General features: G+C 38.6%; 1 protein-coding gene across 1 annotated transcript in view; it reads left to right on the top strand.

The window, feature by feature from the left end:
* LOC139449114 (inositol 1,4,5-trisphosphate-gated calcium channel ITPR2-like) overlaps window positions 1-18314 on the top strand; it is a 164825-nt gene that overhangs the window by 75889 nt on the left and 70622 nt on the right. Inside the window, exons 18-26 of the mRNA XM_071230598.1 lie at window positions 435-493; window positions 1442-1571; window positions 5225-5347; window positions 5566-5673; window positions 13591-13698; window positions 14283-14348; window positions 15060-15192; window positions 15716-15801; window positions 17162-17179. Of these exons, the coding sequence (XP_071086699.1) occupies window positions 435-493; window positions 1442-1571; window positions 5225-5347; window positions 5566-5673; window positions 13591-13698; window positions 14283-14348; window positions 15060-15192; window positions 15716-15801; window positions 17162-17179 (831 nt within the window). The remainder of the gene's footprint in view (window positions 1-434; window positions 494-1441; window positions 1572-5224; window positions 5348-5565; window positions 5674-13590; window positions 13699-14282; window positions 14349-15059; window positions 15193-15715; window positions 15802-17161; window positions 17180-18314) is intronic.

Here is an 18314-nt window from a genome sequence, read left to right as displayed (position 1 = left end):
GTGTGCTGCTACCTATGTGTGTGTGTTTATACCTATGTTTGTGTGTTTATACCTATGTTTTTGTGCTGCTGCCTGTGTGTGTGTTTATACCTATGTGTGTGTTTATACCTATGTGTGTGTGTTTATGCCTATGTGTGTGTGTTTATACCTATGTGTGTGTTTATATACCTATGTGTGTTTGTTTATACCTTTGTGTGTTTGTTTATACCTATGTGTGTGTGTTTATACCTATGTGTGTGTGTTTATGCCTATGTGTGTGTGTTTATACCTATGTGTGTGTGTTTATACCTATGTGTGTGTTTATACCTATGTGTGTGTGTTTATACCTATGTGTGTTTATACCTATGTGTGTGTGTTTATACCTATGTGTGTGTGTTTATACCTATGTGTGTTTATACCTATGTGTGTGTGTTTATACCTACCTCTGTTGACAGATTGTGGAGTTGCTTGTGAGCCTGCTCCAGATTCCATACCGAGGCAAGGATGACCGAGGGTAAGTTATAACCTAACAAATATATTCAACATGATTACATGACACTTGATCGGCCAACCAAGGAATTTTGAGGCATTTATGTTCCCATAAACCAAAGACATAGGCCACGCCCACTAGCGGACTACTGTTTCCTGATTGGCTGTAAATAGGGTGGGCAGAGCTTCGTTTTCATTATTGCGCTGAATGATGTCAATGAATTTGTATTGTTGTCTACAGTTTTTTGGGTGTTAATGATTAAATAAGCAGTCTGTGAAGTTATTGTGGTTGACTTATTTACTCATAAGAATTGACTCTTTTGTGTTCTTGTTGGTTTTTCTGTTGATGCCTCCATAAAAGTAAAAAAAGTCAATTTTTAAAAACACTTCACAGATGATCAGGGGAGGTAACTTGTGTTATTCCGACCAGTAAACAACTGACCATATTCATCTGTGAGTCCGACATTTCATGGAATTTCATGTATATTTTGGCAATACCTTTTTTATTAAAAATTGGTTGACACATGCACAAATCCTAAAACTGCAAGACCAGCTTGACAAAAATAGCAGAAATAGTAACAACATTTACTGTTTAACACTGAATGACGAATTTCAATTTTGGTGTGTGACAGTATGCATGGTATGAACCCCCTGGTATAACTATGCAACTCTCTGTTATAATCCACCTGTGAAGATCCGGGGTAGAATAGGTCTTCAGTAACCCATGCTTGCCGTAAAAGGCGACTATGCTTGTCGTAAGAGGCGACTAACGGGATCGGGTGGTCAGGCTCGCTGACTTGGTTGATGCATGTCATTGATCCCAATTGCATGGGTCGATGCTCATGATATCAATCAATGGATTGTCTGGTCCAGATTCGATTATTTACAGACCACCGTCATATAGCTGGAATATTGCAGAGTGTGGCTTTAAACAAGGAACCAACCAATCGTTATAATCCGTATTTCCCTATAGGCACCTGACCAACATCTTCGTGGAGGCGTATGATGTGCTGTACACATACCTGATGGGCGACAGTCGCAAAAACGAGCTGTATATTGCCAAGTACATCGACTTCTTCCTCACACAGTTCGAGTATAAGGAGGTAGGTTTGTTTTCCATTATTCCCCAATTCTGATCTGGTTGCCATGGTTTCTTCTGTTATAACCGGGTTTTGGTTGATACACCTCTTCTTTTCACTAATAGCTGTACATTGCATTACATTTTTCTCATGTTGCAATTATTGGATAATTTATGTCCATAATTTGTAAGAGTTCCATGTGTGAAGATGTGAATTACAATTAAAATTAAGGGATATGTAGACATTCCCACAGAGGATTTGGACCCAGAACCTCCTGATTGTGTAAGCAGTGAGTGAACCTTTCTGTTGCTGGGAATGAGTTAAAGAAACTCCTGAAAGATCCGGGGTAAACAGGTCTTCAGCAACCCATGCTTGTCGTAAGAGGCGAATACGCTTGTTGTAAATGGCGACTAACAGGATCTGGTGGTCAGACTTGCTTGCTTGGTTGATGCATGTCTTCGTATTCCAATTGCGTAGATCAATGATTTTGGAGTCAATCACAGGATTGTCTGGTCCAGACAGATTATTTACAGACTGTCGTAATATAGCTAGATTATTGCTGAGTGTGGCGTTAAGCGAAAATGGAAACAAAAACAATGAGTGTTTTAAGGTTTTGTGTGTGATTATTCTATGTCCATTTTGACTTTTGGGGGAAAAAATCACATTAAGTGAAAATGTATACTTTCTGAGTGAGGTACAAAGTGATTATGCTTTTAGTTTCAAAGGATGTTAATCAGTATGAGCTCAGATAGGGCTCATCAATTCATGTGTTGAATGTCTCTTCTTTAAAACAGCATTGTCCTGATAAAATGACAGTAAGTGCTTCACAATCAACAGTCAGATGCTCCCACAGTGACATCAGATTGATGTGAACACCAGGCACAGTGTTCTGTTTGTACGATACTACTCAAAAGAAGTTAAGGACCACCTGATTCTTTTCATATTACTTTACTTCATCTGTCATGTGAGACAGCCTCCGTGGTCTAGTGGTAGAGCGTCCGCCCGGAGAGCAGGAAAGTCCGGAGTTCGTTCCCCGGCCACGTCATACCAAAAGTGATTAAAAGATGGTACTTCTTGTTACCCTGTCTGGCGCTCGGCATTAAGGGGCTAAAACAAGGACTGGTCGGCTCGGAGTCAGTATACTGTGTCTGAGTGGGATATTCATGTTAAACTGCGGTATGGTATCTCAGTGAGCTAGCACTATAAATCGGCATCAGTCCGGACTAGTACAAGCAGCCACACAAACACACACACGTACATGCACGTCGCTATATAAGTGCAATAATCTTGGATGCGACGTTAAACCCCATTTCACCTCACCTCTGTCATGTGATGAGAAATTAACTATTGTTATATGGAAGAATCGGTTGGCCATTAGCTTCATTTGAGTAGTACATATATACTGCAGTAATATTGCAGTTAAACATTGGGATTAAACAGAGCATTGTGTGAGCATGTTCTAGCTTTTGCAGTAATATTACAGTTATAACATGGGGATTAAACAGAGCATTGTGTGAGCATGTTCTAGCTTTTGCAGTAATATTACAGTTATAACATGGGGATTAAACAGAGCATTGTGTGAGCATGTTCTAGCTGATGCAGGAATATTACAGTTATAACATGGGATTAAACAGAGCATTGTGTGAGCATGCACTACCTAATGCAGGAATATTACAGTTATAACATGGAATTAAACAGAGCATTGTGTGAGCATGTACTACCTAATGCAGTTATATTACAGTTATAACATGGGATTAAACAGAGCATTGTGTGAGCATGTACTACCTAATGCAGTTATATTACAGTTATAACATTGGGATTAAAAAGAGCATTGTGTGAGCATGTACTACCTAATGCAGTTATATTACAGTTATAACATTGGGATTAAACAGAGCATTGTGTGAGCATGTACTACCTAATGCAGTTATATTACAGTTATAACATTGGGATTAAAAAGAGCATTGTGTGAGCATGTACTACCTAATGCAGTTATATTACAGTTATAACATGGGATTAAACAGAGCAATATGTGAGCATGTACTACCTAATGCAGTTATATTACAGTTATAACATTGGGATTAAACAGAGCAATATGTGAGCATGTACTACCTAATGCAGTTATATTACAGTTATAACATTGGGATTAAACAGAGCAATATGTGAGCATGTACTACCTAATGCAGTTATATTACAGTTATAACATGGGATTAAACAGAGCATTGTGTGAGCATGCACTACCTAATGCAGTAATATTACAGTTATTACATGGGGAAAAAACAGATGACGCTATGATGCATGGCGTTGATGCAGTGTGTAGTGTGTTGCACTGACTTCACCTGTGTGGGAGTGCGAGTAACGATTTAGCATCACATTTGCATTATCTCCGCTTTATGGGGACCATGTGACAGTGTACCAAGATGTCTTGGGGGGGGGGGGGACCATGTCATATTGGGGTGACATTATGATGATTAAACTCATGCCTTCTGATTAGCCAGTGCCTGTCTTAGAACTGTAAACCCTGGCTGGTATACGTGTTTATTACAGGATGTCGGGACATTTGATGTGTCGTCGTTGACTCTCCGCATATGTTGACTCTGTATTTGTTGAAAAAGCTGAACCAAAGGGGAATCTGGCACAGCACTGGTGACCAGCACCATGTGCACGTTGTAAGGGGGGACTTGGTTGATACCCTGATGCCCGGGACGTTGCTCATGATATTTAGTCATTGTTTCCCTGGTCCAGACTCGATGCATCTTCCCGAGGCAAGAGAGTTAACTGACTATAAAAGTCCAGTTTCCACCCTTGCCGAACTAGGCTGGTATTATGGAGTTACCTTTTGTCTGGAATAATGAGTCTATGCATAGTCCAATCAAAATCGCGCACCGAAATAGAAATCCGGTTCGTTAACTGTCGTGCAGATTTCAGTCAATTGCAGGATTTGCAAAACATGTGCACCGCCAACTCGTTGTCAGCAGATATTTTCCCAATCTTTTCATGTTTTTAATCAAGGTACTCACGTGATTTAATGCATTTCAAGATGTAAGACACGTTTTATCACAATATATATCTTGATTATCGATCAGATCGTCCAGACCGGGCGCCACCATTTTGTGTGAAGCAAACACAAGTGATACAAGAGGTGGAATCTGATTGGTCCATAGGCGAGGCTTAGACGGGACAGAACTGGTAATAGCCACTGGTGGCGCTACGATTGAACCCAGTAATTCCAGCCTAGTTTGGCAAGGGTGGAAACTGGACTTTTAAAGTCAGTTAACTCTCTTGCCTCGGGAAGATGGACTCGACGATATGCAGGCCGTCGTCGTATAGCTATAATATTGCTTCACTTTAAACAACAAACAAACTAACAAGCTGCTTGGGACTGGAGGGCACTATTTAAAATGTCTGTGGAAACAAGCAATGAAAGGAAAACTGTAAATGATAGATCAGGATGAGCTGATGGTTCATCGACCTTGGAGTTTACGATATCATTCAATTCATAAGAAGCTATACACCTTGCTAATAATAGATAGATAAACAAATTGCGGACTAACAGAAAGGATAAATTAATTAAAATAAATTTAAAAAAAATATAATTACAATTTTAAAAAAGTAATGAATATTTTTTGAAAATGTGACTCCAAGCATGGCAGCATTTGATGTTTTCATGGTTTCTGCAGGGCAAGATTGGCCTGAACGCAGCTCACATGGTGATGGAGCTAATCAGAGACAACCGGAAGATCGTGGACAGGATATCTCACGAACACATAGACAAGTTCATCGATCTTCTACGCACGGACAAGGTTGGAGTCACTTTGTTTTGGAATTGAATCTCAGAACAAGCTGATCTTTGTCTTTGTCTTGTAACAATGAAGGGAATGTTGTTTCATGTTTTATTTCGTACTTGTAAATTCACTGATATATGTGTATTTTGTTGAAAATAATGATGTTTTTTGTTACCTTTGTTTATCAAAAGTGTCTGATACATTTGGAACATTGCATTGTGTGTTCTGTTTCCCAGAACTACCGGTACCTGGATCTGCTGAGTGTTCTGTGTGTGTGTGACGGTGTCTCCATAGCAGACAACCAGAAGTACATCACGGAGGTGTGGCTCATGAGACAAGACAAGGTATGTGTGGTTGTCATGGAAACGGCACCAATTTTACCAATTTTGTGTGTTACATGAACCTAATTTTCTTAGAATAATGTTCATTTTTAGATGGATTAGACTGACTGAAACATTATAAACAGACTTATTGTTTACAACATGGGTTTACAGACCCGCTGATCTTAAATATCAGGAATGTGGATATTGGTTTATAAGTTCAACGTTTATAAGTATTTTTTATTAATGCCAAGCCTGATGATTTTGCTTATGAATTAAAAAACACAAATGGTTTCCCTGCTTGACAACAGGAAGATGCTGAATGCATGACCAGTACCGTATTCGACGTAATAAGCGCCCCGCTCTAATAAGCGCCCATTTGCTAATGTATTGGCCAGTGAAAATCCCAATTAGCACCCCTTCTGATTGATCTATATTTCACAAGACTTATTTATTCGCATACAATATGCACTCGTGTGTTATATGCACCCTTAATTATGGGCAATTAAATTCTCGAAAAATATATCTGTGGTACATAAACATTTCCGGCTGTCAGCATAAACCACGAAATTTTTCTTTCAACTCTGTTTTTTTTCACCCAAATAATATTCTAATAAGAGCCCCCTATTTCTGATTTTGAGAGCGCCCTGGGCGCTTATTACGTCGAATACGGTAATTGTTAGCTCGACTATTCAAAGCTACACTGAGACTCCATACAAAAGTGTCTCTGTTCCCCATGTAAATGCTAGGAAAAACATTCCTGTCACATTTCACAAAAATGCCAAAACTAAAATAGGAAGTTTGAAATTTCATTTTTTTCCCTCACCCTAATGACCTTATTTTCTTAAAAACACTCTCCGCATGACGAGGGGTGACTTCAACTTTCCAATAGTGCTTGTTACTTTCCCTTCATGTCAAGCACTATTCCAGAAGCTCCATCTTTTGGTGTCTACATTTCACAAGTCTTGAGATACAACCGAGCATGCTCTTTCTGCAAAGATTGCAAGAGTATCATACCAGTGAACATGTCGCCTGAAGCCTTTGACAAAACCCAATGAATTTCTAAGACTGTGGGGGGGGGCACGGGTGGCCCAGTCGTCTAAGGCGCCACAATTTGCTGTGCAGAGTTGCCTCCCTTAGGCACACCAGAAACCTATGATTGTGGGTTCGAATCCCGGTTCTCCCCGATTATGTTTCTAGGTTTGTCAGCACCATACCCGTGCTCGTGGGTTTCACCGAAGTGGTAAACGTCTAAGACCTGCATCACTTTGGGCTTTCCTCCCACATTAAGCTGACACGCCGTGATATGACTGGAATACTGTTAAAAGGGGTGTTAACCCCAACTCACTCACTCACTCTAAGACTGTGGCTTTCGGATGACACCTGTTTTCTTTACCAACAAAATATAGGTAATTGACATGGAACAAAAATAAGGCGCATTTCATTCTTCGTTCTTGTTTCCACGGTAACATAATAAACATTTTATGTACATGTCTTTTGTGTATTTTGACAATCTTTCTGAGAGATATTTTTAAAATTTTAGCCAGACACTTTTTTAAAACCAGATGTAAGTTTTTGGCAGAATTTTGCAAATTGATCTAACATGTGTTACTTTGACCACGTTGGAATTTGAAATTGCATCACTTTCTAACAATTGTGTGATTTCTCAACTCTTTGGTCAAATTTTCCTATTATAAATAGCAGAATACAGAAGAAACGAGAGGAAAAGGGAAAAAAGATAGAAAAAAGGGACAGGTCAGTTTGGCTACTGCAGGAATCCAAATTTGGTGTCCTTTCATTGCTGTGGAAACCACTTTTTCCAAATTTGTGTGGTACACTTTTGTCTTGACGTTAAGAAGCACCTGTTCTTCAATTAAAACTGGGTTAAACAACATATCATCCATTTTTTCTAAATTTGTAAACTCAACATTTGCACTGTTATCAAATGTGTCACTTTTTGAGTGCAAAATTCACGTTTCAAATTCCATTGGTTGAACCTTTCTCTTAATGTTGCCACATAGCATAAGCAGCAGTTATGAGTTCGTGGATACAAAGCTTCTTGTTCTGGAGTGAGTGTACTTCATATTTAGATTGATGACCGCCTCCGTGGTCTAGTGGTAGAGCATCCTCCTGAAGAGCGGGAGGTCCGGGGTTTGATCCCCGGGGTTTGATATAATGATAAAATCGCCAACTTGAACCTCAGATTATATGGTTATATGTCCATCTTGAATCAGTGATGTAAGTTTCTATAAAATTCACAAAGACTTGGAACACTAGTGAACCCATGATAAAGTTATTCTATAATTCCAGAGGGATGACCATGTGATATTCTGGGGTGCTGGGATGTGTATACATAATTTAGTTTTTTCAAGACAAAAATAATTTAACCTCAGGTGTAACAAAACAGCTAAACATGCTTGATCATTCGAATAAAAAGGTCTTGGAAAAAAAGTTCACCACCTACTTTCACGGACCTAAATTGGGTGTTTTGAAGCTGTGACTAAAAAATATCCTGCCTCTAACGGATATTGTAGTGGATCTCTTTATTGTAGCAGGTTTGTAATTTCCAATTTTGTCTGGAAAGAGAGTGTGCTCAAGTGTTTTGTCATATGTTGATTTCATGTTGAGGACATTGTCAGCCACAAAATATGTCACTTGTGTCCCAAGGCCAGAAGGGTTTATCCAGGTGTTTTGTCTGTGTTTTCAGTCATATTCAAATTCTGCAAAGGGGGTAAGACTTTTTTTTTGCAGAGTCTGCAGTTTTATGTCAAAGCTTCTCAAGAACTCAAGGACTTTGTTGTGTTACTCATTCTCATAGCAGTTAGAGAATTTCTAGGAGTCATTTAATTCAAGTAATATTTTAAATTCAAATTATATTTGCAGAATTGTTGTAATTACTGCTTCTATTGATCTGTTTATATTGGAATATAATGAAATACTTGTTTATAGATTTATGGTTTCATCAAGTGAGTTGTCTCCACTCTTAATCATGTCTGAAGATATTAAATTTTCACTACCGGTATATAGATGAAAATTATGACAAAACAGTGATACATTGTTAACATTTTGTGCTTAGAACCATTGGAATTTTTTTGGTCTGATCACAACTGAGTGCTGATATTAGACCATTTTTCTGAGACCAAACTTTCCCTTGAGTTGATAATGTTTTACTGTTTAGAGCAATAAATATTTTTATCATCATATTGTTTCACTACCTGTTAACACATAAAAGTCAAATCTGAAATTGATTTTCTGATGATAAATAACGTGTTAACTGAGGGTGCGCGGTATTACCGGTATATCGGTAAATTGAGGTTCATTCTTTCGTCCATACGTATCACAAAGTATATTTTTCATGGTCAGTATATCGGGTGATTTGAAATAGCGACTTTTATCAGGTGTTTCATGTTATACACTTGCCAAATACCTTCTCTGCCCCGGAGCGAGCGTCCAGGCCCCAAGATGGCTGCATATTTATTAAATGTGTAAACATTCTGTTGTACCAGCATCTTTTTTGGTTCTATTTGTGAACTTCCATCCATACATTGATGTTTCAGATTTTTCGGAATTCCAAATTTAGAATTATACACTATATCGTGATATGTGTATCAATACGGCCTTGTGCATTGTAAAATATTGTGATACGCTTTAAACCACCAATACCCTTTCCTAATGTTGACATGACAAGATTACACGATCTAAACATGAAGGTGAGCTCCTGTACCTATGGTCTCAACACTGCTATGAGAATGACGTGACACTTGAGTCCTGGAGATGTTTCTCAGCACACTCGACACTCTTTAATGCTTCTGCCGTCTAATGGTGATGCTGTGTTCTCATATTGTGAATTTGTTTGAACTGGATACAGATATATTGTGTGATACCATGTCGCTACTTGTCGCTTTATTCAACAATTGGCAAAATTTTGAAGAATGTTCATCTTCAGGATACAGCTCTCCATGAACCTCTATCCTCAAACTCAAAGACATGTGGTTACAAAATTGTTTTAGTAAATGAATGTTGCATAACGTATTCAACGTAATAAGTGCTCTGCTCGAATAACAATGAGCAGAGCGGTACGTCCTGTTTGAACAATAGGCGTCAATGATAATTTTTACTCATCGTTAATGTGGAGTTGCGTTATCAAAAATACGTAGGCATGTAAGTCAATACGTGCAAGCATGCACATAGTATTATTTGTTAGAGATATATACCGTATTCGGTGTAATAAGCACCCAGGGCGCTCTTGAAATTAGAAATAGGGGGCTCTTATTAGAATAGTATTTTGGTGAAAAAGACAGAGTTGAAAGATAAATCTCGTGGTTTATGTTGACAGCCTGAAATGTTTATGTAAGACAGATATATTTTTCTAGAATTTAACTGCCCATAATTAAGGGTGCATATAACACACGAATGTGTACTGTACGCGAATAAATAAGTCTTGTGAACATTGATCAATCGGAAGGGTGCTAAATGGGATTGTTCACTAGATAATATATTAGCAAATATGGCCATGGGTGCTTATTAGAGCTGGGCGCATATTACGTCGAATACGGTATGTCTAAAGGGGTTCACCACAAAATTTACGATCTTTCAATTTTGTTTTTTTTCCCCACGAAAATTATATTCTAATAAGTGACCCGTATTTCTTATTTTCAGAACACATTGGCGCTTATGCCAAATTCGGTAATACTAACAGTATAGTTAGTTCAAATTTCAAAGCTTGTAATCAAATCAATTCTAAACCAAAATTCATTTAACAAATACATGTAATAATAGAAATTTTACATTATGATTCTTGTGTATACTGCAGGGGTACAGATCTTTTCATTCGATGTATAGAGCTTGTTAAAGTAGTGCTTGATAGGTGACCTCATTTGCATATTTATTGGATTGGTTTATTGAATAGATAACAATGTCCATTATGCGATAACATGTTATTGCACAACTGTATCCAATATGATCCCAAACAACACAATGTGCGTCTGTACCAAAGATGCTGACCAAATAAAACCTTTCTTGTTTCAGCTACTGTAGATAGATCCGTGGCAGTTTGGCATGAAATGTTATAACGCTACACTTTAATTGTAGGGTATGGCAGATTGTTATCATCCAAATATTTTTGGTCAACACAAAAATTTGATGTAGCATAATATGATTGGCTTGTTTGGTTTAGGGGAGAAATGAAATTCAGAATTCAGTCAGAAGTGCAGGTTTGTTTTGTTTCCGGTTTCGAATATATACTTCAAATCTGTATGGGGCGGTCGGGTAGCCTAGTGGTTAAAGCGTTCGCTCGTCACGCCGAAGACCTGGGTTTGATTGCCGACATGGGTACATTGTGTGAAGCCCATTTCTGGTGTCCCCCGCCGTAATATTGCTGGAATATTGCTAAAAGTGGTGTAAAACCATACTTACTCACTCACTAATATCTACACACCAGCATGCACCATCAGGTTGGAATCTCGCATTTTCTATGTGTACAAGTAAAGATTGTCACCTATGACCATCATCCTTATCCTTTACCAGGGTTCGACTCAAGGAACTTGATTTAACTTATACCAGGTGCATGTTGACATGGAAACCTTGTTGCAATAGTTGGTCCCATAAAAGTTTCCAAGATGAAACAGTTGCATAAACTTGTCTAAGTGTATACAATTCCAGCTCTCTGATGACTGTGTCATGTCGTGAAGTCATGTAGTATGGTAAATAATGCATAGAGATATTGAGTATGTTCAAAGATCATTGTTGTGTGGACATGGTAGGGTTAGTCAAACACAAATTTCATTTCTCTTTTGACATGTGCTCTGTGCATGTAGACATAAATAATAGGGTGCATTTTTCAATACACGGGGCATGTTTTATATAGCTAAATCGACCCTGCTTTACTGCTGCAGCTGAGTGGAAGCGTTTCAGTTTCTGCAACTTTCCAGGTCTTTAAGCGTTTATTAAAGATTCACCTTCATTGAAGCTCACCTTCATTGAAGCTCACCCTCATGGACTGAACTGAAGTCTTTCTAGCTAGGAGCATATCCTGTGTGTGGAGTTATGTGCTGTGTCAGTGGACAGGGGCAGCCAGTAGGTGGTAGTCAGTGATATACTCGTTTGGACAGTGTGAGGCTTTGTAGATTATTTAATGTTTTGGATGTGCCTAATATATTCAGGATTGTTTTGTGATTGTGACTGTGATACAGCTGCTATGTACTGACTCCAATCAGAGACATTTTGAAACAGTAACTCAGATGTAATCATCCACTTTGTGCATTTATGTCAAAAAACAATATTTGCTATGAACAATTCAGAATAGCACAGTGATAGCTATATATGATAATTTTGGACAAGTATAGAAATTATGACATGTGTTACATAAAATAAGGTATTTGTTATCATTTTATGCCAAACATCATTTCGGTATTTTCAGATGTTTAGAAAATCATTTTTGTAGAGCAATTTATTTATTATTTTATTGCTGGCTTGGTGATGGAGATATTTGCTTCCATTCTGTTCAGTGCATTCATTTCATTTTTACATCACCATATTTCCAATGTTGCCAAAATATTCAACAACTGAACAGTAGAAACTTGTAAAATTAATATTATGTCATTACCTGAAATATGAAAGGGATTTATGTTTTATCAACTTATGTGATAGCCATACTTGTAGGGTGCCACAATCGCTGTGCATATCTAGAGTTGCTTCCCTTTGGTGTGACAAACCCATGATTGTGGGTTTGAATCCCGGTTCACCAGGTTATGTTCTTGGTTTATCAACACCCTGATCATGCTTGTGGTAAACGTCTAAGACCTGCCTCACTTTGGGCTTTTTCTCCAAACCGTGTGTCGCCTTGACAACGTGGCTTGTTGCTCACACTATCAACCACTGGTTGGCGTGGTCACAACATTGCTGACTTCAGCATTTACCGAGTTCGCTCACTTATACTACATCAATACATGTGGCCAATGTCACTTATGCATGTATGAAAAGATTTGATTTCATGTGCGATGACACTAACTGGTCTGCCATCTGTAAACACATTGGTCCAATCAAACATAAGACCTTTGTCTTTTCAAAACATTTCCTAGGTCAACATGCATTGTGTATATCTTTCATTTTTGGTAGATTTATCAAGCAAATGACATGAACTATTGTGATAAATATGAGGTTATAGTTTTAGCCATCCGTAGCAGTTTCTTTTCTTTTTTCTCCAAGTCTTAGCTGTCTACTTGTTTATGTTTCGATGTGTAAGTTTTGTTTTCTTGTCAATTCCTAGAAAAGTGAATACCTGTTACTCCAGGCAGTACCATTCCCAGCGAGATTATCCAAATGACCGAACCATGGATACAGAGTAATGTCCCCTTCTTATAGATATTCTCAGCAGAAACCATGGTAACTGTCTGGACTAACAGGGTTTCATTGTATCCAAGGTGGATGTTTTAGTTGCACATTCATTAGTCATTACCTTCATCTAGATCCTTTTGTCATTGATCCTCAATCAGGATTTCTTAAAACCATTGATTATAAATCATGATTTCCTGAAAGCATAATAATCCTCAATCATGATTTCCTAAAAGTATTGATCCTTAATCATGATTTCCTAAAAGTATTGATCCTTAATCATGATTTCCTAAAAGTATTGATCCTTAATCATGATTTCCTGAAACCATTGATAATAAATCATGATTTCTTGAAAGCACAATAATCCTCAATCATGATTTCCTAAAAGCATTGACCCTCAATTATCATTTCCTACGAGCATTGATCCTCAATCATGATTTCTTTTGAGCATTGATCCTAAATCACTTTAAACTATTGATCCTCCATGGGGATACCAGGATAGAATCGGCCCCCAGCAACACATCCTGGTCGTAAGAGGGGACTAAATGGATCGGAGGGTCAGGCGCAGTGTTTTCGTTGATATCCACCTTGATGTGTTTGTTCTTACAGAACTGTTACCTGACTGACCTAGGGCAGAAGATCCAGAAGCAGGCTGGCATCGTGTACGTGTCCACAAATAATGGCCGGTTGTGGGAGAACCTGCGGGACTTTGCCAGTGTAAGTAATGAGATTGCTCTACAGACCATGGGTACTGTTTATAAAGCTGAGATGGGACAGGTATCTGTGTCACCGGGCGTGGTTGGTTGTGGGAGAACCTGCGTGACTTTGCCAGTGTAAGTTCCGAGATTGCTCTACAGACCATGGGTACTATTTATAAAGCTGAGATGGGACAGGTATCTGCGTCACCGGGAGGTGGTCGGTTGTGGGAGATCCTGCGGTACTTTGCCAGTGTAAGTACCGAGATTGTTCTACAGACCATGGGTACTATTTACAAAGTTGAGATGGGACAGGTATCTGTGTCACTGGGACGTGGTTGGTTGTGGGAGATCCTGCGCGACTTTGCCAGTGTAAGTACCCAGATTGTTCTACAGACCATGGATACTATTTATAAAGTTGAGATGGGACAGGTATCTGTGTCACTGGGACGTGGTTGGTTGTGGGAGATCCTGCGCGACTTTGCCAGTGTAAGTACCCAGATTGTTCTACAGACCATGGATACTATTTATAAAGTTGAGATGGGACAGGAATCTGTGTCAGTGGGACTCACAGAATGATCGTGATGTGTATGTCTTTGTTTTCAGGAATCTGCAGAGGAAAAGTACCTGTTTCTTGAACATCAGCTGGAGCTTTTTGGGATGCTGTGTCACGTGAGTGTTAACAAACTTGTGTCTCCTGTTTGTGTGAGTGAGTGAGTGAGAGAGTGAGAGAGAGTTAAAGTGAGTTAGAGTGAGTGAGTGAGTGTTCTGGAGCTCTCCGGGATGCTGTGTCATGTGAGTGTCAACACTATCTTTTGTCTGTTGATAGGGATATTTGTGAGTGAGTGAGTGATTGAGTGTTCTGGAGCTCTTCGGGATGCTGTGTCATGTGCGTGTCAACACTAACCTTTGTCTGTTGATAGGGATATTTGTGAGTGAGTGAGTGAATGGCAAGAGTGAGTGAGTACCAGGAACTTGTGAGCGAGAGAGGTGTGATGCTTGTAGCAATATTCCGTTTTTGAGTGCACCACAGATAGGCTTAACATGTTATTCCTATGTGGGGAATTGACCCTGCCTTTGCCATGATGAGTGAACACATGACCCACTAGGCTCTCTGGGCGGAATAGAGGGTCATGGATAGCTGCAGAATGAATAGCTGCTGTCGTTTTAACAGGATAATTAAGATTCTTTAGTGTGCATCCAGAGCAAACAAAGCATATTTGCCTCGACAACTATCACCCGTCTGCAGCAGATTGGGCACATTCATTCCAGAAGGCACCTAGTACAATAAAAAGTTAATTTGATGGTACATATTAATCACTGTGGGTTCAACCCTCTTTTGGGCTGAATTTTTTTGGTCATTTTTGTTGTTGTTTATTGCAGGGTCAGAATGATTTTGCTATTGACGTGATCACAAATAAGCTGAACTATCTGACATGGGAGGAGGCGTTCACTTGTCTCTGTGATGAAAAACTCCCGGACAGACTCCGTGCCAAGTACTGCGAGCTTATCATCAGTAAGTTCTCTTCTTGACTTGGGACGTTTTGTGTTTTGTGGTTCCAGCAGCCAATAGTTTAAAAAACTGGAAATGAAGACCGGCTGGACATTGTTTTACAGTAAAGTTGGCAGGTCTTTTTACAGTAAAGTTGGCAATTCTTTTTAAGAATAATTTGTTTCACTTTTATTGCAGTAATTATCTTTGTTTAAACGGATATTACTTTTAATTTTGTGTTATATTTTCCATAGTATATTTCAGGTTTGAGTTTCTGTCAAAGGATAAACAATTTTTTTGTCTTTATTGTTTCTTCTGATTAGTTTATTTTGTCATAATGGGTGATAACTTTGTTTGGTTTTATGATTAACAAATTGATTTGTCTTATAATTGATAACTTTATATTTTTTCATGATTGATGGTCTTTCCTTGACTTATGATTGACCTGTTTTTATTTGGTCTTGTGATAGATGGCACTCTTTCATGCCATTTGACAGACAACATTCATTCATGTCACTAGTTTAATTTAAACATGCTTTCCTTACAGCTCTGTTTGTTGACATCGGCGACAACGTCTCAGTGGTGGACCGTGTCAAGCTGTCCTACATCTACGACGACATTGACCAGACAGAGGTGAGTTATACAACACAACATGGCATGGAAGGAATCATATTTGTCAAAGCCACCATGACATGTTTCTGCTAAGAATATTCTTGTTTCAGATTGCTGTATCAGATAGAATTCTCTCACAGTTTATATTTATAACTTTTCTGACATTTCATGACCAAGTGTTAGAGCTTTTTAAAAAATGCGAATTGAGCAGAATGAATGTAAGTCTTCATTCCAGACAGCTTGATTTCTGAATGGTGAGGATCTCCCCATACACAGGAACCTTTTATACCCATTGGGGTCATGGGGTGGCCCAGTCATCTGAAGCCTAGGAATTGCTTCCCTTGGATGTGCCAGGCATTTGTGATCATGGGTTCGAATCCCTGATTTGCCCACCTTATGCTTCTAGGTTTGTCAGGGGCGGTCGGGTAGCCTAGTGGTTAAAGCGTTCGCTCGTCACGCTGAAGACCCGGGTTCGATTCCTGACATGGGTACAATGTGTGAAGCCCATTTCTGGTGTCCCCCGCCATGATATTGCTGGAATATTGCTAAAAGCGGCGTAAAACCATAACACTCACTCATTCTAGGTTTGTCAGCATTATAGCCATGATTGTGGGTTTAATGGTAAACGTCAAGCACTGGTCACTTTGGCTTACCTCCTGCATGAAGGTGTATACTGAAATCTCTTCAAAGCAGTGTTAAACCCACCTCACTCACTAACTCTCTGACACAGTCTCTGTACCCATGGTTGACCATCTGGACAGGTGTGGGAGCAGTACCCTCCAGACTATAAATATGTAGTCTATATTTATGGAGTAACGATGGTGATTAATGTCATTCTCTTGGGGATTCCGAGGAAGAATCTTGGTCCCCAGCAACCTGTGCTTGTCAGTAGAGACAACAAAATGGATCGGGTGGTCCGGCTCGGTCACTGGAATGTCTGGTCCAGACTGCTGTCACCAATATCATATTATAGAGGTGGAATATTGTGAGGGCAATGTTGAACAAAAAACCAAACAAAAAAGATTCATGTAAAATTATAACCCAATTTCAATCATGTATGATTTTTGTTTAATTAATTGAAAATATGTTTGTCTCTTTGACTCGCCATTCAAATTCCAGGATGCATTTTTTGCTAACTCGGTAAAAAGTAGCATGCTGTAAAAACATAAATGTGGCTGAATGCAAAATACTTATATTGTGAAAAAGCTGCTGCTGAGGGCTATTGTATATGATGCATATAGTTTTATTTAGCCTATGTTGGTATGAGGCTGTTACAGTGAACTGTCTGTGTCTGACCAGAACTGCATGGCTTGGATATGATTGATATTATTGCTTTACCCTAAGTGTTAATTAATGTGTTGCACCATTTTCACATTAAAAGGAAACACATGATCAGAAGGTAAGTGTCTTCCTGCGTCAACACTGCTCAATACCTAGTTCTCTGTCCAACACACCTGTGTTGTTCCTGGTTCAAAGAAACGTCAAACACACCTGGGACATGAACTCATCATTCAGAATTAGGTCTTCAGTTATGGGTCAACCTCAACATTGAGTGTTTCAAATTAAATCAGGGAACTGCATCGACCAAAACTTTATACTTTAAATTTAAGGCTAAAAACAAATAGTCTTGGTTCTCAGGCACTGCCCGCATCATCATAAAGTCTGCCGCACGTTTTTTTTTTTTCCATTTTAAAAGAAAATTAAAAAATCCTAATATTTTAAAACAATGCAATCCACTATAGCACACAGTTACTTCCCTTTACATACGCACTGCTTTACTCTGCATCTCGTGTTATGGTCATGGCGGCAATAGGAGTTTGTGTGCTTGCAATGTTTATGTAGGGAGGCTCTTTACCAGGTTAATGGTACACAACTTTTTATTTGGTCACATACTAGTTTGAACAACCAAGAAAAAAACCCCTCCCGCATGCAATATATTTTTAAAAGTCATTGTCTGAGAACCAATTTTTATAATGAAAACTGTTATTGTTTACTTAACAGAATTGAACCTGACATTAATAATTTGGAGATGAAAACAAAATGCTTTGAACATTTATACATAAGTATCACAACTACTGCCAAATTGTTTTGTGTGATGTGACAGTCACATGAACTAGAGAAACTAGAGAGTCAAGTTCCGATGAGGATTTCTACCTTGTACAAATGCTGGCTAAGACTGGAATTTGGTCAAGCAGTGTAACCAAAGAAGATAATTATTGGAAGCTAAGAAACTTGCAGACTTGTCATTTAAATAAATAATTAAAGCAAAATAGTCAGAAATGGGCAGGTAATCAGTAAAATGTCTGAACTATGGGCGTAGGTAGATCTGAGGTTGACCTAAGATGGATGTGCATTGATCAGATTTCTTGTTTTATAAAAAGTAAATGTGCCAAAATGCATTTTGATAACTTAATCAAGTACCCGGGTGCATTTTTTTCCCAAATCCAAGGATTTCTTATTTAAAAAAAAAAATAGATATGATTGAGAAAATGCATTTTGGTAACTGTGCACAGTTTGGATGTAGTTTATTCATA

The sequence above is a fragment of the Haliotis cracherodii genome, unplaced genomic scaffold (assembly GCF_022045235.1).
Source record: "Haliotis cracherodii isolate W230 unplaced genomic scaffold, xgHalCrac1.p SCAF_7, whole genome shotgun sequence".
Taxonomy (NCBI): Eukaryota; Metazoa; Mollusca; class Gastropoda; order Lepetellida; family Haliotidae; genus Haliotis; species Haliotis cracherodii.
This window is presented reverse-complemented; position numbering and strand designations above follow the sequence as displayed.